This window comes from Astyanax mexicanus, chromosome 21, assembly GCF_023375975.1.
Source record: "Astyanax mexicanus isolate ESR-SI-001 chromosome 21, AstMex3_surface, whole genome shotgun sequence".
NCBI lineage: Eukaryota > Metazoa > Chordata > Actinopteri > Characiformes > Acestrorhamphidae > Astyanax > Astyanax mexicanus.
In genome coordinates, this window is record NC_064428.1 from 34,144,147 (window position 1) to 34,168,118 (window position 23,972).

The window sequence follows — 23,972 nt, forward strand, 5'->3', positions numbered from 1 at the left end:
CTCACCCTGAGTGTCCAGAGTGATGGAGGAGTCCTAATTAGGTAGAAACTTTAGTTAAAAAATAAAACAAAACAGTTTAAATCCTGTATAAAGACTCTGAATCATATACAAAAAATATGGCACCTTTTATGTATTCTGCTTTACTTTTTTACCAATATGTTAAATTCCATCAATATGGAATAAATTCCATAAATAAGTGTCTAAAATGTGCAGAAAAGGGCTTACTTTAGTGTATTTTCTATAGTTTTTTGTTACATATTTACATGTTTATTTACAGAATTTAACATATTGGAAGGTAAAAAGAAAAAAAAACCCACACTGAATCATCTAGAGTTACATGATATATTGATATTTTATCATATCGACAATAAGCATATCAAGTAACATTGACCAAACTGAAAATTTTATTACAGAGCGTGTTAAAAATCCTGTTTAATTGGACGATGTGCAGCAAAAAAATGATATAAATCACTGTATTAATTGTGAAAAAGTATCTGAATAGGATTTTTTAAGAATCTACCTCTCTTGGTGCATTTTATCTGCGATAATCTATCTATCTAATCTAATAATAAGATTATCTTTAAATATTGTGATATAATATTTTACCGTATCGTCCAGCTCTGTCAGGGCGGTGGCTTTTATACTGTTCATATCGATAGAGAAGTTTTATCATATTGACCGAAGTTAAGAAATATCACAATATAAATTTTGCCCATATCGTCCAGCACTGTGAATGGTTTTGGCACTTGTGTTCAGTATATATACAGTATATGTATGTGTAATATATGGGATAAGAGATCACTTCAGTTTCTGAATGAGTTTCTCTGAGTTTGCTATTTATAGGTTTATGTTTGAGTAAAATGAACATTGTTGTTTTATTCTATAAACTACAGACAACATTTCTCCCAAATTCCAAATAAAAATATTTTAGTCATTTAAAGCATTTATTTGCAGAAAATGAGAAATGGCTGAAATAATAAAAAAAGATGCAGAGCTTTCAGACCTCAAATAATGCAAAGAAAACAAGTTCATATTCATAAAGTTTCAAGAGTTCAGAAATCAATATTTAGTGGAATAACTCTGGTTTTTAATCACAGTTTTTTTTTTTCATGCATCTTGGCATCATGTTCTCCTCCACCAGTCTTACACACTGCTTTTGGATAACTTTATGCTGCTTTATGCAGTTCAGTTTGGTTTGATGGTTTGTGATCATCCATCTTTCTCTTGATTATTTTCCAGAGTTTTTTTTTCAATTTGGTAAAATCAGAGAAACTCATCATTTTTAAGTCTCTCTTATTTTTTTCCAGAGCTGTATTAGTGTGTGTGTCTATATCACTCTCAGTCAGTCTGTATCTCTGAATGTAGAGTGTGTGTTGGATGTGAGACAGCAGGGGAAGAGACTGAGCTCAGATCAGTGATAGAACAGTGGTAGAGGTTCTGTTAAAAATGGACTATGGTTGTGATGAAGATGTAGAGATGGAATTAAAGGTGCAGTATGCAGTTCCATTACTGGGTCTGTCTTGTTTTTGGGGTTATAAACCATCACTGATTGGTGGAAACTTCACACTAGACCTCGAGCAGTTTGGACTGTGTGTCTCTCCACTCTTCCTCCAGACTCTGCTCCCTTGATTTACTTTAAATGAAATGTAAAATGTACTGATGGTCAGTGATGGTTTGGAGAGACATGTCATCTGCTGGTGTTGATCCACTGTGTTTTTATTATCAAGTCTAAAGTCAGTGCAGTTTTGTTTGCCCACAAAATCTTACAGCACTTCATGCTGAACCTCTGCTACTGACAACTTTTATAGATGAGGATTTCATTTTCCAGCAGGACTTGGCACACTGCCCACACTGCTAAAAGTACCAATTGGTCTTATATAATATTCTAGTTTTCTGAGACACTGATTTTTGGGTTTTCATTGGCTCTAAACCATAATCATCAACAATAAAATAAGTAAAGGCTTAAAATAAATCATTGTGTGTTTAATACATCTATATAATATATAAGTTTCAAATGTTTTAACTAAATTAGAACACCATTAAAACAGATACTCACAGAAGCAACGTCTTTATTACAGCTCCTCAATCGCTTTATATACAAATCAAAATCAGCGTTCAAACTGACACACGGCACACAAATATTAAATTAGATCACTTAAAAATGCATTCATACCCTGAGGGCCAATAAAATCCTTCATTCATTAATCACCCGTTTCAGTGCAGAGAGCTGGATCTACTCAATCTGAGGATCTGCTGCTCTCTGCTGGTTATCAGGAGCTCTGGGGATTAAAACTGAGCTATTTATGATTTATAAGCAAAAGAAAAAGCTAATGAGGGTCATAATCTCACCCACAAACCAGCACTGTTATATATTACAGGTAGAAAATAGTCTCTAAATTGTCAAAATACAGGAAAATAAACTGAACATAAGAGTAAATGCAGCCCTTATTATGGGTTATAACGAGAGATGGCACACTGGTATTAGTGAGATATTATATATAGTACAAAAATGGTACAAATCCATGGGTTTAAATGACTCCTATGATACAGATCAAATAATAATGATAGTTCTTTTCCAGTTTTGTATAAAAAGTTTATTTTTTTTGCTGAAAAGGCATTATTTTAAACTTGTTTGGCTTTTTTTTTAGTGTTGGACTTTGGATTCTCCACTAAAGAGAAATTAGCCCATTCTACCTGCAGGAAAAAGTATTAAAAATATTATTATTATTAGTAGTAGTAGTAGTAATATTGCTAAGTAATTTGACTTATTTTAATTTAAGAACATTAAATAAAACTGGTTGTGGTGATAACATTTTGTTGGTTTCTGGTTGCCAAGGTGTTGCTGGTTGCTAAGGTGTTGTGAAGTTGTTGCCATCATACCGCGGGTGGTTGCTAGGGTGTTTTTAGGTAGATGCTAAGTGTTATATCTATCATATTTATGGTGGTTGGTAAGGTGTTGTTTAACAGTCTCTATGGTTTCCTAGGGGGGTGGTCCTAGGGTGGTGTTAAGTGGTTGCTAATCGGCTTCCAGCATACCCCTGGTGGTTTCTAAGGAGTGGCTAGGCAGTTGCTAAGGTATTACAGGTGTACGCTAATCAGTTGCTAAGGTCCCAGTGGCTTCCTAGGTGGTCCCTAAGGTGGTAAGTGATTGCTAGATGCTTTCCATCATATCTGTGGTGGTTGCTAAGGTGTTGCTAAACAATGCTAATAATAATAATACAATAATGCTAATAATCTGAATCAGCCACTTCTCATGATTTCAGCATTTTATTATTTATTTATATATACATATGTTTTTTTATTATTATTTTAATTTTGAAAAATAAAATATATTACCGTGCCATCTCAGGTTATAAGCTGTTTTAACAGGTTACAGTTCTTCGAGTGCTTTATAAAATAGGTCCAGTTAAATCACACTGATTTCCCACAATCAGCAGAATTATTAAAATATGAACAGATTGATATTTACAGGAGGAATCTGAGTATTGCTGTAGGAGAGCTAAGGCACACAGGAGAGCACGGCTGAGGGTACGGCATGGAGGTCATGGTGCATAGATCGGTAACTTGGCAACTGGCGTGAAAAAAAAAGCACCTTTACTTTTGCTGTGTATTGCAGTAAATGTAATTCCATCAATAAAGCCATAACATTAGTACCACCTGTCTAACATTGAAATAAATTGTTGGTACCTGGCAGCAGGAATAGTATTAGCATTAGCATTAGCTTATCTTAACAAAAAATATAGTGGTCAGTAAGTCTAAGCACAAATGGCATTGAGAGACCGGGTCACGGCACCAAAAAACTCATTAATTCTCATTAAGATCCTGCCTCACAACTTAAAGGAGGAGAACTCTGGTGTAAAATTGACTTTTAAATGTAGTAAAACATGATAAAAACTACTTACCTTTGTTGAATAGCACACTTCGTTCTCCCACAGCTTTTCGAGAGATCAAGCTATTTCTATTTTTTGCCCAGTACTCTTTACAACATGCGCTTAGGAGCATATTTTGCTCTTATTAATTGCTTTTTATACCCTTATTTAAGCTCAAAGTAGCTCCACACTTCTTTGGTAGAATCCGGAGAGCTCCGACATGTAAAATGAGGCATTAATAACTTTAAGAAAGGGAAAAGAGGCTTATTACAAAACACTTTTTACAACATCTCCATCTCCTAATCTCTGAAAAATGATGTAAAAAGCGATTTATCTGCAGGGGCAAAATATGCCCCTAAGAGCCTGTTGTAAAAAGCACAAAATTACTTGATCTAGGAAAGCTGCGAGAGAAAGGAGGTGTGCTATTAAACAAAGATTAGTACTTTTTATCATGTTTTACTACAACTAAAGTCTAAAATTAACACAGGAGTTCTTCTTTAAGTTCTCAATCAATAAGAATTAATATGATTTTTGGTGCCGTGACCCAGGCTCTCGATGCCATTAGTCCTTAGAACGTACTGATCACTGCATACCAAAACATCCCATAATACCTGCCTGATGTTCTTGAGATGTTCTGAATCCCAGTTGTCTTACCATCAATTTTTTTTTTTTCAGTTTTTTAGTGTACTAATGTTATGGCTGATCAGCGTATTCAATAAATAGCAAAACATATCCCCTCCGAATCTGTTCCTCCTTCACAGCCTGAATGTTCCAAAACATTAATTACCATATTTTTCGCACTATAAGGTGAACTTGAAATCATTGAATTTTTCCACAAAAAAAACGTCAGTGCTCCTTATGAATAAATTCTACAGTCAGGTATTAAGGAGTAGTAAAGCCACTCTGCTGAAGTACAGAGTTATAAGGGTGAGTTTTAGGTGAAGTTTCTCCAGCACTAAGGCTGGAGCAGCAGCATTAGCATTAGTGCTAACTGCACTAAACACTAGCTTTTTCGCCGTTCAGAGGTGAGTATATCGGACTGTAGCCTGCTGCTTACCTTGGCTAGCGCTGCTGGAGCAGCATTAGCATTAAGCTAGCTAACCGCGCTAAGCCCAAGCACTTTCGCCGTTCAGAAGCAAAAATAAGCTACGTGGAACGAACTGCTAGCTAATATCCTCCTGACTTACCGGAACACTCAGGGTTCCTCAGTGTAGCGCTGTCGGCCAGCATTTACTAGCTCTAACCACAGCTAGCGGTTAGCCACTAATGCCAATGCTAATGCTAATGCTGCTGCACCCAGCCTTAGTGGAATCTGGAAATCTAAGCTGACTGTAAATAATTGAAGCGCATTACTCACCCAAATAAACAGTTTTCAGGAGAGAAATCTGTGTAGATTAACAACCAGCACTCGTTTGACTTTTTAAGAATTGCAGTTTTGTGGCTCCACCCTGTTCCTTACTAGTGTCACATAATGCGCCTTATAATCCAGTGCACCTTATAGTGCGAAAAATACAGTAAGTTCTATTGAAGTGCTGCTGAAGCTTCATCCATTCACATCATTACATTCGTCCAAATCAAGCTGAGAAGTTTGATGCTGGACAGCACAGTGTCCTCAGCAGTGAGGGAGTCTCTCTGAAGAGCTTAAAACATGTCAGTGCTCTGGAACGTGGTAGAAGAGTTCTTCTCCTACAGACTGTCCCACATCTTCTCCAGGAGAGTCCAACTAGCCTTTAAAGAGAGTCTCCAGGACCAGCGGGTTGCAGTCCACAGGTCACAGAGGGAGGAGAGTGTGTGTGTGTGTGTGTGTGTGTGTGTGTAGGTCATACGGTCGTGTCTCCGTACTCCCGGTTCCAGCGCACATACTGATCCAGAGTCTGAGGACTCACACTCTTCTTAATCTTCTTTAAAGAGTCCACAAATCCGAGAAGCGAATATTCCTCATCTGAAACAGAAGAAATTATCTTTTAATTCCACTGAATTCCTCAAAATTTAAGCCCTATCTGGACAGGATTAGTTCCTCAGGGGGTTCTGAGGTAATTTTCTCTTTTATGGGGGGGTTTATCCTCTTTGATTTTATTCCCATCCGGAACGATCATGTACATGTTTTTTTTTTTTGCTCAGATGTCCTCTGAGAAATTACAGGCTGAATTATCTACTGTTTTTCTCTGAACTCTTTTCGGGGTCCTCTGGTAATTTTAGTTCCGTCCGATCCACATCTCTGAGTTTCGTCTCCTCGCGTTCAATAAAATAGCTATATGTCCACTGCCACGCACCGTAATTACACTTTGGGCACGCTCCGTTTCCACGGAGATCCATGTTAAAAACACAACAGCGAATGGAAATGGAGGAGCTACTGAACGTGAGGTCATGTGACCGAGAAAGCCAAAAAAAAAATCTTACTGGTCCTCCTGTTTTTTTAAATTGCAGTCCGGATGCAGGAGTTTTATCACTGAGTAGAAGTGTGAAATATTTTTCACAGGCATCCCCCTGAGAAACTAATCCCATCCAGATAGTGCTTTAGCCTCCAAATCTGCTTCTAAAAAAAGCTTGGAACTTTGGAGGAAAGGTCCACCAAACACATTAGATGATACCAGTTAGTAAACGTCTGTGAGAAGCACGGCCAACTGTTCTCTCTCGGATTTAATAACCGAGCTCAATTAAATAAAACTTTACTAGATCTCCATCCATTAATCTGTAGGTAGAAGAATAGATACTAGAGTTTAATAAAATACTTCTGTAGTTGAGGAATCAACTCAAACTTTTTACACTTTAAGTAAAAGTGTTAAAAAAAAGTACTGGTTTCAAAACGACTTAAATTATAAAAGTAAAAGTAATCCAAAATAACCAAAAAGAAAAATGTTCAAATATTCTATATACCTCGTTTGCAGCCATGTTCCTCACTTGCTCCGGACGCAGTTCTGTTAACAGGAATACAATCAAATACAGATTTCTTATATATACACAGTATCAGTGAAAAGTTTGAAAACACCTTCTCATTCAGGTGTTTTTATTGGTAACTTTTTTCCTACATAATAAATGAATAGTAGTAGTTTCTTCTTAAAGTCATTTATTTTTCCTTTATTTAGTTGAGTAGTTGTTGCTTCTCATAACCTGGATTAGAACATTACTCAAATATTCACTATTCACTGTATACCTGTAACTCTACCTCTTCACTACTTTACTTTAACTGATGCTCTCAAACACTTTATTAAGAGACAAGAAATTCCAGTAGTTAACTCTTGATGAGTTCAGCACAGCTGTTAACTGAAAGCCTGAATTGCTGCCTGAGAAAATGACGTGCAAAACTCTCTGTATCTAAGCAAGATGTGCTACTTTGAAGAATCTAAAATGTAAAACATTTTCTGGTTTATTTAACACTTTTTTGTTCACTAAATAATTCCATATGTATTAATTTATTATTTGGATGACTTTGATATTAATCTACAATGTAGAACATTTTAAAATAATGTAAAACACTGAATTTAAGTAGTGTGCTTAAACTTTTCACTGGTACTGTAAAAAAAAAAAAAAATCAGAATAATTACGTTGTGCAGCATTCAAATCCCCGTTGCCAATAATTCAACAAGTAAAACAACTAATTTTCTTTTTAATCCTGATTGATGTCTAGAATGGATAGCTACACAATGAAATGATAACATTTACATCCAGAAACCTCATTTTAAGTTTTTTAAGTAATCAAATATCAAGATAGATAAGTTGAGAAAATGTAAATTACTGTACATAACTAATTATAGTAAAAAATAAAACCTGCATCATTTATTTTATATGAATCTGTATAAATCTCACCTCGTATGGGTCCCAGTGCTGCATCTTTAGCCAAGGAGGTCAGATCACTGCCTGAGTAACCATCAGTCATCCTACACACACACACACACACACACACACACACACACACACACAAACAAAAAACATTATAATAAAATAAAACAATATTACTTACTAAATTATGCATAAAAGTAAGTGCATTTGTGTGTGTATGTGTGTGTGTGTGTGTGTGTGTGTGTGTGTGTTAAGCAGTAACCTGGCTAGCTGGCTCAGCTCTTCTGTGTGAGCGGGTTGCCATGCTTCCCCAGCAGATTCCTCAGCAGCTTCAGACGAGTCTGAATCAAACACAGATCAGACAGTAAATCAGTGTTTATCTGTAAACTCTGTGTGTGTGTGTGTGTGTGTGTGTGTGTGTGTGTGTGTGTGTGTGTGTGTGTGTGTGTGTGTGTGTGTGTGTGTGTGTGTGTGTGTGTGTATGTGTTGTACCTCCTCCGTGGGCAGAGTGACGTAAACACGCTTGGCAAAGCGCCTGCAGATCAGAAACACACAGAGATACAGAATGAGACAGAAACACAGAAACACAGACACGCCCCCTCTCCTATAGAACTACAGGGCAGGGGTTTCTAATAAACTGGCCACAAATACCTCAGCACCGCCTCGTCCAGCTCCTGAGGTCTGTTAGTGGCTCCCATCACCAGCACTCGATCATCACCTCCTGACTGCACCTGTATACACACACACGCCACCATAACATTACGACCAGGACAAAAAAAACACACACACAGAGAGAGAGAGAGAGAGAGAGAGAGAGAGAGAGAGAGAGAGAGAGAGAGAGAGAGAGAGAGAGAGAGAGAGAGAGAGAGAGAGAGAGAGAGAGGAGAGAGAGAGAGAGAGAGAGAGAGAGAGAGAATGAGGATGGAAAACAAAAACAAATTTCAAGTGTTGCATAAAAGAAAGTAAAAGGAAGAAAATCAGAAAAGGAAAAATAAATAAGGGAAAAAATAAAGACATTTGAATGTAGGAGGGAGCAAGACAGTAAAAGAAGAAAAGAAAAGCAGAGAACGAAGGGAGAGAAAGGATGAGTGAGAGAGTAAAAGCACAAAAGATTAAAATATAAAGACAGAAAAGAAATATCAGAGGTTAGAAAAGAAGAATCTGAAAAGGAATAAAGGCAGAAAAAGAAAAGACAAAAATAAACAAGACACAGAAAGATAAAGAAAAAGAAGGGATGAGAGCATGAATAAAAGCAAAAAATGAACAGAAGCAAAGAAAAAGAAAGAAAAAGGGTGAGAGCAAGCAAAAAAAGGAAAAAAAAAAATAAGGAGAGAGCAGGAGAGAAACAGAAAGAAAGAAAAGCAGAAAAAGGATAAGTGAGGGTGTAAAACATAAAGTGAACAAATAAAAAGGAAAAGAAGAAAAAGAAAAGACAAAATAGACAAGACAACAAAGATAAAAAGGGGGTGAGAGTCTGAATAAAACAAAAAAACAATTTCAACAGAGAAACATAAAAACAGGAAAAAGGGAGCGAGAGAGAGAGAGAGAGAGAATGTGACAGAATATTAGAAAAAGAAAGATCTCTCCAAGAGAGAGAGAGAGAGAGAGCTATAAGGGCATAAGAGAAAGAAGAAAGAAAGACAGAGTATAAGAAAAAGAATGATAGAAAGAGCTCCGAGAGAGAGAGAGAGAGAGAGCGTAAGAAAGATAAAGAAAGCTCTGGGAGCAAAAGAGAGAGACAGAGTAAAAGAAATTGAATAATAGAGGAAGCTCTGAGAGAGAGAAATGAGAGGGTGTGTAAAAAAAGAGTAAGAGAAAAAACAAGAGTGTAAAAAAGAGAAAGAGAGAGAGAGAGAGTAAGATCGTACTCCATCAAACTGGATGAGGAATTCAGTCTTCAGTCTCCTGCTGGCATCATGCTCTCCCTCCCTCCTCTCACACAGCAGACTGTCTATCTCATCTACACACACACACACACACACACACACACACACATATATATATAATTATTATAATAAATAAAAACTCAGATAAATATCAGTGTGTATTTTTGACATTAATATAAATGAACAGTGTCATGTTCTCACCGATGAAGATGACTGATGGCTGTAGTTCCCTAGCAACAGCAAACAGCGCCCGGACCAGCTTCTCACCCTCACCCACCTACACACAGTGATATATACTCTCACTTTATCATCACTAATATTAATATAGATCATATGGAACAGAACTTCAGGTGCTAAATTTCATGAGAAGAAGACTCATCCGACTGTTAACCTGCAGTGTGCTGCAGCCAGTGAGCAGAGAAACAGCACAGATAATCACTCACGTATTTAGAGGTCAGACTGGCGGCACTGATGTTAAAAAAGGTCGCGTTAGATTCCATAGCAACTGCTTTAGCCTGCGGGAAACACAGAGACACACAGAGACAGTCACAGAGAGACAGACACAGAGAGACAGTCACAGAGAGACAGTCACAGAGAGACAGTCACAGAGAGAGAGACACAGAGAGACAGACACAGAGAGAGAGACACAGAGAGACAGTCACAGAGAGACAGTCACAGAGAGACAGTCACAGAGACAGAAAGACAGACACAGAGACATAGAGGCGAACAAGAGACGAACACACAAGAGATGGAGACAGACAAACAGAGAGACGCACAGAGACAGAGAGACACACAGTGACAGACACACAAAGACACACCGAGACACACACACACAGACAGAAAACATTCATACAGAGAGAGCCACAGAGAGACAGCCACAGAGACAAACAAGAGACAAACACACAAGAGACAAAGAGACACACAGAGAGACAGTGAGACAGCCACAGAGACAGCCACAGAGACAGCCACAGAGACACAGAGAGAGAGAGAGAGAGAGAGAGAGAGAGAGACACAGACAGAGAGACACACAGTCACAGAGAGACAGACACAGAGACTTAGACGAACAAGAGACGGACACACAAGAGACAAAGAGACACACAGAGAGACAGTAAGACAGCCACAGAGAGACAGCCACACAAGAGACAGCCACACAAGAGACAGACAAAGAGAGAGAGACACAGACAGAGAGACACACAGTCACAGAGAGACAGACACAGAGAGAGAGCGATAGAGACACACAGAGGCAGTCACAAAGAGAGAGTCAAGAAACACACACACAAAGACAGAAACACAGAGAGACAGAGACGCAGAGAGAAAAACAAACCGTCAGACACTCACACACGCACAGAGAGAGAAACACAAAAAGAGACAGAGAGACAGAAAAACACACACATAGAGATGTGCACACAGAGAGACATGAGGTGGCAAAGTTATGATACATCCAATTTTAAGAGTGGTAAATAAAACAGCTTCTGATTGGCTGATGGTTCATACCAGCATGGTCTTGCCGTTGCCGGGGGGTCCGAACAGGAGGAGACCTCTGGCTGGAGCTCTGAGTCCTGTAAACAACTACAGCACCAATAAACACAAACACAGTTTACACAGAGAAATGAAGTTCTACAGATAATCATCAGAGTAACTGTGCTGTTATACACAGCTCATGTGTGTGCAGACCTGCCAACCTTAAAAGAATTTTACGAATCATACACCCATCCCTCCCATCCCCATCCCACTGATCCCCCAACACAGACCAATTCATAATAGTTTCTATAATGTTAATGAAGAAAAATAATACACAATATTTTGTATTATTCAAAAATGTGTTTGTAAAAGTTGTATATTGTTCTAGCTTTCGGTTCCTAAAGGACAATTATTGGTTACTAAACAATGAAAACTATATATATTTTTTTTACATTTATTTGAAACAATAGTGCAAATACTAAACGGAGCACAATGTGACCTACCATATTTTCTTTTGCTTTTATTATTGGGTATTTAAATGTAAAATTAGAAAGAGAGAGAGAGAGAGAGAGACATGCCTACTGTATTTTGTTACAGTATAAAGCTCTATCCGGATGGGATTATTTTCTCAGGGGGTTCTGGGGTAATTTTCTCTTTTATGGTGGATCCTCTTTGTTTTTTATTCCCGTCCAGAACGACCATGTACGAGTTTGTGTTTTTCTCAGACGTCCTCTGAGAAAATTACAGGCTGGATTATCTACTGTTTTTCTCTGAACTCTTTTTGTGGTCCTTCGGTAATTTTAGTCCTGTTCAGATGCACATCTCTGAGTTTCATCACCTCACGTTTAATAAAATAGCTATTTGTCCACTACCGCGCACCATAATTACACCTTGGATGCGCCATGGTTTCCATGGAGATCCACGTAAAAAAACATAACAGCGAGTGGAAATGGAGGAGCTACTGAACGCAATGTCACGTGAATGTCACTCTCACTGGTCCTCCTGTTTTTTTTTTTATTGCAGTCCGGATGCAGGAGTTTTATCACTGAGTAGAAGTGTGAAATATTTTTATAGATTTTTATATTTTATCCCTCTGAGAAAGTGGATACTTTTTGAATCCTGTGATTTTTGTGATTTGTTACATGATTATTATTTATTACTCATACTACTATAGTGATCTCAGGATGAGGTGTACAGGACTATGTATGGGGACAGACCTCGGGACGCAGAGCCGGCAGGATTACGATCTCCTGTAGAGCCTGCTTCGCCAAATCCTGTCCTGCTACATCCTCAAACCGCACCTCAGAGCCACTGCAACACACACACACACACACACACACACACACACACACACACACACACACACACACACACAGAGTTCATGTACTGAAAACCAAGACAATTAAGTTAAAGTTAGCTTACATTAGTTTAAAACCCAACATGTATTATGATAAAATGCATCACACACAACCCACTATCAAGGAGCCTGGATAATAACTTTATCAGGGCAAAGATTAACAGAATCACTGCCTCGGTCTCACCTGTCCACGATCTCGTTGAGGATGAGGTTGGCCAGTTTGCTGTCTACGTTCTTAAAGTTCTTCATATCTCTCTTCCTCTGAGGAGCAGAAGCAGGAGCTCCACCGGCTTTAACATTCCCCCTGAGACCCCCATTACCACCACGACCTGCTGCAGCCTGACACACACACACACACACACACACACACACACACACACACACACACACACACACACACACACAAGTATATATTACAATAAGCATGTATTGACACTGACTCTTTCCAACTAAGGATGTAAGAAAAATATCCACGTAAAGTATTGCAATACTATATTTTGCAATACTGTACCGTTTCTGAAAAACACTGTACAGATGTTTAATTATTGGTGTCAGAAGTGGTTTGTTTAGTACATAGACCGTATATAGCTGGACAGAGCATCGTCTCTCAAAAGTGAAGCCACCACAGGTCGGGCGCCCCCTGCTGTTCGGTTTCAGAAAGCTGTGTAACTCCACCCATTACCATAGGTTTCAATGGCAAAACAGACAACTCTCAATCACGTTTTTTTCTAATATACTGTAATTCTACCTCCTTTATTTAAATGTAACAGCTAGTGTAACCTCTGCTCATATTGTCATATTTTTATATCCCCACAGAATTCGTTTTTTAAAATGTTATTCAGCTCTATTCAAAAAAGGGTGTAGTTATTGTAAAAGGGCTGCTTATGGGGGGACCAATAACAGACCGTCAGCTCCGCTCCGCAGCCTGTGACCTCGAGGCAGCTCTCAGGGGCGGGGTTATTTAAATGAGTAGGCTGTCTCTCCACAGTCTTTCTCCCTCCTCTGGTCTCTACTGCGCAGACTCGGGTTTCAGGATCGCCAACATGGCGGAAGATTTTGGCTTCATTTTCATTGAATGAATGGGAACAGCGACACGGCGTCCATCTTTTTTTTTAAAGTCTCTGGTTTAGTACATTGTTTAAACCCTGCCCACTAGAGAGAGCAGTGTTGTACTCATCATTAGATTCCACAGTTCTGATTGGATAAACAGTAAGCTTTTCTTCAGTTCTGTGTGCGTGTAAAAGCTGTGTGTGTGGTTCCTGGTCGTTACCTTGTGTTGCTGAGCGGTTCGGCTGGTTGCTCCTGCAGTCGGTGCAGTGAAGCTGTTTGCCCGCTGGGGGGCACTGGAGGGTCTCTGCGGCTGCTTCGCTTTCGGCTGGACTGGAGCCAAATCTCTCTTTTTCGGAACAGCACCACTGACTGTAACACACACACACACACACACACTTTATATTTTATTTTGTTTCCATATACAATATGTGCCTTTATTTATTTACTTATTTGTTTTATTGTACTGAGTGTATGAACAGTTTTTTATTAAACTATCTGCACTTTAAAAAAAATACTGTCTCTCGTTTTAAAGTGTGAAGCTACTTTGAGTTTGCTAATGGTGTAAAAAAATAGATATTTCTTTACATGGGTAACTCTATGTCCCCATCACTAGCATTTTGAGCCTGTTGTGAGCATTAGCTATAAGCGATGTTTATCAGAATGCTGAGGGTGAGCGGAGGTGGGCTATTTGACAAAAGTTTGTACTTATCATGTTTCACACTGGACATCTCCTTTAAACTAAATCACACATTTTATATTTTTTGCATCATATATTTATTGACTTTATTGTTCATTTTAAACGTATTTATTTCGAATGAATAATTCTAAGAAAAAATAGTTCATTGTCTTTTTAATTATTAAGTGACACATGTGAATTAATCATTTATTAATTCAATGTATTAAATTTGGATAAAAACAATAAATCCTTATCATCATCATCACCAGCATCTTCATTATAATGGAAAGGTTTTATGTTGTTTTGTAGGGTTTGGTGGTTTCCACTGTAGCATAATGCAATTATGTGTTTATAGCTAGTAAGGTGTTCAACATAACTGGCAACATGCAATACATGTTAATTATTATTATTATTTTTATAATAATAATAATAATAATATAATAATAATAATAATATATATTTTTTTTATAATATATTTTTATTATTATTATTATTATTATATATTATTATTATTATTATTATTATTATTATTATTATTATTATTATTATATTCATTCATCATAAGCATCCTTCTGATCATATTGTAAATAAATTAACTGGACTGGAGGCTGTATAATCAGTGGTAACCAGTGTCTCTGTTCCGGGGGTTCGGTCCGGGTTTGGTCACCCACCTGACCGCAGGCCGCCGTTGGAGAGAGTCTGATCAGAGCCGTGAGAGTAAACAGAGCGCTGAGAGTCTGACCGCAGCTTAGCTTCACCACAACCAATCAGAAACCAGAGAGAGATGGAGAAAAAAATGGGAAATAAAATGATAATAAAATAAGGAAGTGTGAGAAATAAAGCAAATCAACAGATGGAAAAAGTAAAACAGAAGGAAACAGGAAATGAAAACACACTGCCAGTCAAATAATCACACACACACACACACACACACACACACACTTATGCTCAGGAGTTGTTCCTAAGGTTGTGCTTTTTCACTTTGAAGTGAACAGTCTACATCTACCCAGCTGCTGATCATCAGTGTATGATGTTTTTTTTGGCTGTTGGCGTATTTTCATCCTGAAATCATACAAAACAGTGAGGACCCCACAGATCATAAACCTCTGAGCCATATTCAGATTTCATAAACCTTCTGCATTACAGAAATTACTGTATAACTCCATTCTAAACCTTTAAAAGCTTTATTTGTAGGGATGCACTGATGTGGGAATTCTGGTTATAACTTTAGAAACAAATGTCACGTTTATATTCTTTACATCTTAACTTTCAACCAGCTGTGTACTAAATATATACAGAGGTTATATTTATACAGTTTTAAAAATAAAAACTGCAAGTATAGGTTGAAGGGAACTGCATGTGAAGGACACAATAGCGTGCACATCCCTTTAAATTGTGTTGATTCTTCATAAATTAAAAAAAAGAAAAAATAATGTTTTGTAAGAACTAAAAATTGTTATCGAGAATCGCTCATTTTATTTATTTTTTTAAAAGATCACCCAGCCCTTACTGTAACTGATAAAAAAAAATAATGGATTTTTAAGTTTTTTAAATTAAATTAAATTTTAAATTATAGTAGCGTGGCCAGTGTCAGCACACAATAAATACATCAGCAAGTATTAATTTCAAATACTGGCCAAATACCTATATATTTATATCATCTTGCATCCCTATTTCTTTGCACAGATTTAGGTCTAAAATTGACAAATTGACCACATCATATTAATCACGTCGTACCATGATTTTTGGCACGTCTGTGTAAATTACAGTAATGAATTTGAGCTGTAATTCACAAAGAAGCAGCAGCTCTCAGTGTGGCGGCTCTGAGGTTTAGGATCGCAGAATCTGAGCCCATAATTTGCATGGAAACAAAAGAAGAGAAGCAAGACAAGCAGGTGAGAATGACTAATATGCTTGATGATGTGATGCAGGTTAAATAATAAAACCCAGTTAACTCTTTTTTTTTTTTTTACTATTTAAACCTGAGAATTTACAGAAGTATTGAAACAAGAACTTTTCAATTTGGTCCAAACCAAAATAGCAGGTGCTAAATGTGCTGCAGATATTTGGTCAGAATTAAAAGAGCTAATCTTGGTTTGGATCTACTGAACTGTGGTTCGATTCATCTGCTGTATGAAAACACTTCTCTAAATGATTCAGACTAATAATACCATAAAACAAGAAATAGAAGAAGAAGAAATAGTAGAGGTGTTGCGCCGTAATCTGACTCCCCTTGGCGTGTAGGTGGTCAAGCTGCAGTACGAGTACAACAGATGTGGACCAGGTGCTTGTGATTCTGTATCTACTGTAACTGTAGATTAACCCTCATTTAGTATACAGAAATACAAGGAATCCAAGGTGAAGCACAACACCTAGATAAGCAACTCGCAGAACTGCCGACATTCTACTAACCAATCAGTGTGAAGTATAGGGAGACTCCACCCACATAGGAAATAAAGACTGGCGGATGTAGTAAAGTTGTTTTAGTTGCTCAGTCACTAAACTGCAGTGTGAAACTAATCAAAACTAACCGAACAAGCCTTAGATCAAACTCTGTTCTGTGAAACCTCTTAAAATGCTTTAGGATTATGGTGTAAATCTGATGTTTGGTAATACAGACAGTCTCTGCAGATAAAAAAAAAGCTTACCCAGCAGTGCCAGTCGGTCTTTGGCCATGGTTAGATTAGAGGACATCTTAGTCTGGAGTCGTCTGCATCTGTCTGATTTCTCTCCTAAAGATATCAGACAAAAGCATATCAGCATTACAGACGTTTTTTTACAGAACAAACCATGATAAATCTGTGTCCTTATAAAATAATAATCATCCATCAGTGATTCTTAATCTATTTTAGCCTTCTTATACTGCTAAATATTTTGAGAGCCCAGCTGACTCACTGCTTTTCTCTCCAGCACAAAACCGTACTTTAGGGACCGTAGGAAAAATACCCAACAAAATAAGTAATGAATAATAAATCTTTCTCAAAATGTCACTTTTTCATGTCAAACTAGTACTAGGCAGTATACTGGTTCATACATACCACCATACCACTAGAGGCGCTGTGGAGCACTGTGTAGATTAGCACCGCTAAAAAAGCACAGTAGCAGAGCTCTAGCTAAAACAGCTGCTTAAAAACTTAAATGCCTATATTTTATGAGTATTTTAAGTCAGTTTATAGTGATTATGAAACTATTTAAAATATATAACGTACCTCTTTTTAAGGTCTATTGTTTGCATTCTTTAGCTGTTTTTTCTGCTAATAAAATCTGATTCTTTCATATATTGTGTAATTTTGTGTTTTATATTATAGGTATCCTAACAATACAGTCGTGCAAAAAAACATATAAATAACAATGATAAGAAAATACTTTGATATACTGTGAAACCGTCAGAATCTTGCAAAATACTATGTCAAACCAATGGTAAAATATGGAGATATGCCATCACGAGGTCACATTTTAAGAAAGTTTTATTTAGTCGTTACTCATTTTGTCTGGTATTTTTCCTACGGCCCCTAAAGTGCAGCTTGGTTAGGAACCCCTTCCATTAATTGTAACTAAATTATATGTAGTAAAGCTGGAGATAACTCACCAGTTCCAGTAACCTGAATAGAGATCCCTTTCTCCAGCTCAGTGATGCCCTTACGATACCACTCCACCGCCTGCTCCTTATGACCTGCAAAACACACACATATACAACCACACACACACAGTCTGTGTTAGAATTTATTATGTGATATTACATTTTACACTTTAAAGACCTATAAAACACCCATATACTCACACACTTAATGGAAAGTCCATCAGTCAGTAGGAAATAAGCAGACCAAGAACATTAAAGCAATGCAGGTTTTTCTAACTCAGCCAGCATGACTGGACACCGGCAGGTTTAAGTTCATTTTTACGCTCTACTTGCCCAATTAAAACATCACTAACACTTTAAGTATCAGTTCATACCTTTTCATAATCGGCCTGTTCTTTAGATTAAACACATACAAGCTTTACAGGGCTAGTGTAGTAACGTAGCCCAAGCATTTGTTCGCTTACCAAAGAAAAAAATTAAAATTAAACTTTGGTGTTTTATTCTATAAACAACAGACAAAATTTATCCCAAATTCCACATAAAATATCGTAATTTAGAGCATTTATTTGCAGAAAATGAGAAAGAAATGGCTGATATAACAGAAGTTATGCAAAGAAAACAAGTTCATAAATCAATATTTGGTGGAAAAACCCTGATTTTTAATCACGGTTTTCATGCATCTTGGCATCATGTTCTCCTCCACCAGTCTTACACACTGCTTTTGGATAACTTTATGCTGCTTTACTCCTGGTGCAAAAATTCAAGCAGTTCAGTTTGGTTTGATGGCTTGTGATCATCCATCTTCCTCTTGATTATATTCCAGAGGCTTTCAATTTGGTAAAAATTAAAGAAACTCATAATTTTTAAGTGCTCTTATTTTTTTTCCAGAGCTGTATTATAGTTGAATCTTCATTTCTCTCATCTCTCCTCTTCCTGTTTATGTCCTGCATAAATTGTTTCAAATGAAAAAGCCCTCTGAAGAAATTGTAACTGTGATTTCATTTCATTTCAGATATTTTTGTAATTTTAAGACTATTAAATGCCACTGACACAATCATAACAGAATAGCATAAAAAACATTTATTATAATTAGTTTGGGAATTTATGTACTTATTTCTTCACCTACTTTAGTCCACACTGTGTGTATGTTATGGAGTCACAGTTATTGAAGCATGACTGGCTAAAATACTGTTCACTGTTATATGTGTGAACAAACATACAAATAAACACAATAGATGATAACACGATTATCAAAAATGATTGAGGTCATGTTCATTTATTGTACAATAAATCAATATTGCAGTTATTGTGACAGGCCTAATTGTGGACAATATTATACCCTGAACTATGATGCCGTATCATCAATACCACCCATTAATTTTCACATCAGGGTACTACTTTTTCTTTTTTTTATTGTTTTTAGCAAAAGAAAAAAATCACACTGTTCTCTGTTCTCCTATTATATAACTACTAGAAATTTGTATAGATTTATTTTACTTTAATCCTGGATATATAGAGATATTTGGAGTGCATTATTATTAGTATCCTGACATTCTGACTAATTGACTTCTGTTACAAATCTGATAAAATTCTTGTATTTTTTAATATCTCTGACAGGGGTGTGCCATATCATATTGTATGCAATAAAAATATATATATATATATTTTTTTTTGTGTATGCTTGAAATATATTTTTTTAATTCAGTGTTTTGTCGTATTTCCATTAATAGAGTGTTGTTATCGTGAAAATACAATGAAATATCGTGACATTTTTACGATATTAACTGTGCCATATCACCCACCCCTACCCGAATCACAAGATTAGATCAGGACATTTTAACAAATTTGAACAAAATAAGTGATTTTTTTTTTTTTTACAGAAATAATAAAATAATAAATAAATTCCCTCACTCTTCCATTACTCCTTTCACAGTCCTACATCCATGCAGTACAGTGAGTGAGGATTTGCAAATCATGCAGCTCTTCCTCTTCCCTGAGTCAGATGCTGTTGCTGATAAGCGCTGATTGATTATATATCAGTGCAGTGATCAGGAATGCGGTGTGGTGACAGTAGTGCAGCAGTGGGAGTGAGGACATGTAAGTGTGTAAGATGTTTTGTGAGAAATCAATAGCCTAATTATTCTGTTCTAGGTCATTGGGTCCTGCAGTTTCCTTTTTTCTGCAGGCCGTGAGCACGAGGTCTCTCATAAACAGCACATTCATACTAACTGCCCGTTTTACAGCCGTATCTGCACAGTTTAATATCTACAAATTCATTATCCATCAACAGATTTAATATCCCAGCAGACTTACTAACAAAGCAAAACACATTCACCTCAGCAGTGCTATTCTAATGATAGATTTACCTCAGCAGTGCTATTCTAACCATACATTTACCTCAGCAGTGCTATTCTAATCACACATTCACCTCAGTGGTGCTATTCTAATAGTACATTTACTTCAACAGTGCTATTCTAATCATACATTTACCTCAGTGGTGCTTTTTAATTACGAATTTACCTCAGTAGTGCTTCTTAAATTGTACATTTACCTCATCAGTGCTATTCTATTCATACATTTACCTCAGCAGTGCTTTTTTAACCATATATTAACATCAGCTGTGCTATTCTATTAAAACATTTACCTCAGTAGTACCTTTTAATTATGAATTCACCTCAGTAGTGCTATCTCACATACATGTACCTCAGCAGTGCTGTTCTAATCATTAATTCACCTCAGCGGTGCTATTGTAATCTTAAATTTACTTCTAATCATGGATTTAACAAGGGAGTGAATTTCCAATCATGAATTTACCTCAGCAGAGCTAATCTAATTATAAATTTACCTCAGCTGTGCTATTCTAAACATACATTTACCTCATTAGTGCTATACTAATCATGTATTTACCTCAGTAGTGAAACTCTAATCACAAATTAAGCTCAGCAGTGCTCATTTAAATCAGAAATTTACCTCACTGGTGCTATTTGAATTCAAAATTTACCTCATCAGTGCTATTCTAATCATAAATATTTACTTCATCAGTCCTATTCTAATTATGAATTTACCAAAGGAGTGAAATTCCAATCATAAATTTGCCTCAGCAGAGCTATTCTAATCATAAATTTACCTCAGCTGTGCTATTCTAAACATACATTTACCTCAGTAAATCATGTATTTACCTCAGTAGTGAAATTCCAATCATAAATTTACTTCTGCAGTGCTACTCAAGTCAAATGCAAGTAAAAGGCAAAGAAATTAATGATTAGGCCAAAACTACCTCAGTGAACAGTACTATTCTAGTCGTTTACAGCTCGTATCTTTCAGAAAGAAAACAGCTACTTTGTGAACGTATAAATGAACTTGAACCTGCAGTTTTTGCCTTTAGGTTCATGTTTATCTGCTCCAGAATATACTATTCAGTTGACAGTACTTCTCTACAGGGACTAGAAAAGATACGTGTGTGCATTTAAACCTCTGTGTCAACAATATGTTCAATGTAAAGTAGCTTCATATAATTTATATTGTGTATTGCTATACAGACACTGTATGACCTACTGATCTTTATAAACATGGTGAAGATGGTTGGCCTCCAGCACTGTGACCCAGAGCTAACTACACTAACCAGGGAAACAGGGGCCACAGTTTCCACTCCACTGCTGATCAGGACAATCACTGTCACTCTGCATCAGCACCAACCAGCTCTATTGATCCTGCAGATCACGTGAACCCCCGGGACCCTCTGTTGTCTCTGAACTGATCCTGGGTCAGAGTTAGTGTGGGTAATGGAGATGGTTAAAGCTGGAGATGAACAGAGTGACCAGTGTAGCCAATGCAGGAACACAGTCTGGGATATGGGTGTAAGGCTGACAACACAAACATTTGGCCAATATGCAGCAAAACAGGGCCAGACCATGATACTACCACCACCAAGTTTCACAGTTGGGATAACTGCAGTCTAGCTTCAACCTTTACATATGAACTAATATTACACATCGAAAATTGTGTTTTTGAAATCAACACAGTAAGAAAGAAAAAACACACAACAATTTAATATATCAGCATTTTCTTATATCCCCAAGTTATCTGGTTAACGGAGGAGTATTAATTAAAATTTGACATCTAGAACAAGTTATCTGGTTAACTGAAAAAGGCTGATGTTGGCGCTTAAGTTGTCTGGTTAACTGAAAATGCTGATGCTGGGGCTTAAGTTACCTGGTTAACTGAAGAATGCTGAAGTTGGAGCTTAAATTATATGGTTAACTGAAAAATTCTGATGTTGAGGCTTAAGTTATCTGGTTAACTGAGAAATGCTGATGGTGGGGCTTAAGTTATCTTGCCAATTGATAAATGCTTACGTCAGGGCTTAAATTATCTGTTTAACTGGGAAATGCTTAAAAAAGTAACCTGGTTAACTGAGACGGGCTGGTGTTGGAGCTTAAGTTATTTTGCTAACTCAGAAAAGCTGATATCAGGGCTTAACTTGAGGTTGAATTGACTGAGAAAAACTGATTTCCATGACTTCAGTCTTAAGTTATTTTAAGTCACTGTGAAATCCCCCTAACTAGACAGGTTTGATTTTAGGCTTAAGTTATTTGGCTAACTGATCAATGTTGATGTCTGAGGATTAACTTGAGGTTAAATTAACTGAAAAAGGCTGAAATGCATGACTTCAATCCTAAGTTATTTTAGATCACTGAGAAATACCCCTAACCAGACTGGTTTAAGTTCAGGCTTAAGTTATCTGGCTAACTGATAAATGTTGATGTTTTAGGCTTATCTTGAGGTTGAATTAACTGAGAAAGACTTATATCCTTGACTTCAGTCTTACACTATTTTAGGTCACTGCGAAATACCCCTAACCAAACAAGTTTAAGTTCAGGCTTAAGTTATCTGGCTAACCAATAAATGATGATGTTTAGGGCTTAATTTGAGGTTAAATTAACTGAGAAAGACTGATATCCATGACTTTAGCCTTAAACTATTTTAGGTCACTGTGAAATCCCTCTAACAAAACAAGTTTAAGTTCAGGCTTAAGTTATCCGGTTAAAGAGGAATGTGAATGTGAATCCCTGCAGTAAAGGCCTGAGCTGAGTCTCTGAGGCCTGTCAGGATCTGGAGTTTCTTGTTTTCTGTTTACCAGCAGCAGCTGATCCAGCAGTGAAGGAGGGAGCTGGGCTGGGTTCTGGTTTCAGCAGAATCTCGGGGAGGAGGATACTGGGCTCTGGAGGTGTTTATAGACCCACCTTTCTCGTCCTCATCGATGCCCACGGTGATGTACTCGAACGCCTGCTTGTGGTGGTTCCTGATCCGCTCACCGGTGGCATCGCGCTCGGCGGCGCCCGGCTCGGTGGGTCGGGCGGCCATGGTGCGGGGGAACAGCGGGTAAATCCAGGAGAAGATCCAGGAGAGCAGCGGGTAGATCCAGAGCAGAGGCCGGGCTGTGAGTAACCCTGGCCGCGGAGGAGAGGCTGGATCACGGCCGGTCGGAGGAGCAGAGCCGGGGAGGAACCTCGCTCTTCCTGCGGGCACAGAGTTCATTCACCCGGCTCCACAGCTCCACACACATACCTGGAGTGCTATAAAGTGAGTGTCACTCCTCTGTTATCAGAATAAACAGAATAACTGTTTCACTCCTTTTTTTCACAGATCACTCCTGATCACTCATCAGAACGGAAACACTACGAAGCGCGTCTGCCACAGCTGCTTTATACCGAGCCTGCTCACTTATTAGCTATATTTCACCCGTTACTTATTATAACCGATAGAGGGAGCCGGCGAGGGAGTGCTGAATGAATGGGAGGAAATGGAGCTAAACGGCTAAAACTCGAAGAAACAATACAAATGAACTATTTATCGACTATATTTCCTTCATTTTACGAGGTAAAATAAAGTATTGTGTTAAAAACGCAAAGACACCTCACTTAAACTATGTCATTTCTCTACGAGAAGCAGTTTTTTATGTAGCAAGGTCGCTAGCGTTACTGCTAACTACTGTATGCTGACTGGTTGTTTGTGGACTGATGTTTATAACTGCAATTCAGAAGTGTTGAAACCTGTGATGATTTTATTTGTTGAGACAATGAGAAATAATTTCTGTATTTATATATCAAATATGAATAAACTCTTTTTAAATAATATTTTGCTCAGTTGCTCCATAGGAACCCATTCAGTTTGGATGCTTTTGAAGTGGGTGATCTCCCATCTAAACGTTCTCTGCTCCTGCCCCGTACTGTACTGTACTGTGATGCAGCGGAAACTGTAGCTACAGTCTTTGTTAAAAAAATGGTTATTTTTTATTCATTATTACTTTTAT

General features: G+C 37.4%; 2 protein-coding genes across 2 annotated transcripts in view; one reads left to right on the forward strand and one right to left on the reverse strand.

The window, feature by feature from the left end:
- The window catches only part of ugp2a (UDP-glucose pyrophosphorylase 2a), a gene marked incomplete in the record, with an annotated part of 29,380 nt that extends 27,874 nt beyond the window's left edge, over nt 1–1,506 (forward strand). The window contains 1 exon segment of the mRNA XM_049469239.1: nt 1–1,506.
- A 545-nt stretch (nt 1,507–2,051) lies between these two features.
- Nucleotides 2,052–23,346, reverse strand: spast (spastin). The gene is given in 19 exon segments (XM_022674544.2): nt 2,052–5,790; nt 5,793–5,811; nt 6,747–6,787; nt 7,677–7,747; nt 7,912–7,933; nt 7,936–7,990; nt 8,142–8,184; nt 8,301–8,380; nt 9,518–9,609; nt 9,737–9,812; nt 9,979–10,050; nt 11,030–11,104; nt 12,214–12,307; nt 12,538–12,692; nt 13,624–13,772; nt 14,751–14,831; nt 16,728–16,811; nt 17,669–17,752; nt 22,903–23,346. Coding segments are annotated over 19 exon segments (1,689 nt in total). The 5' UTR covers nt 23,198–23,346; the 3' UTR covers nt 2,052–5,689.
- Nucleotides 23,347–23,972: the final 626 nt, after the last annotated feature.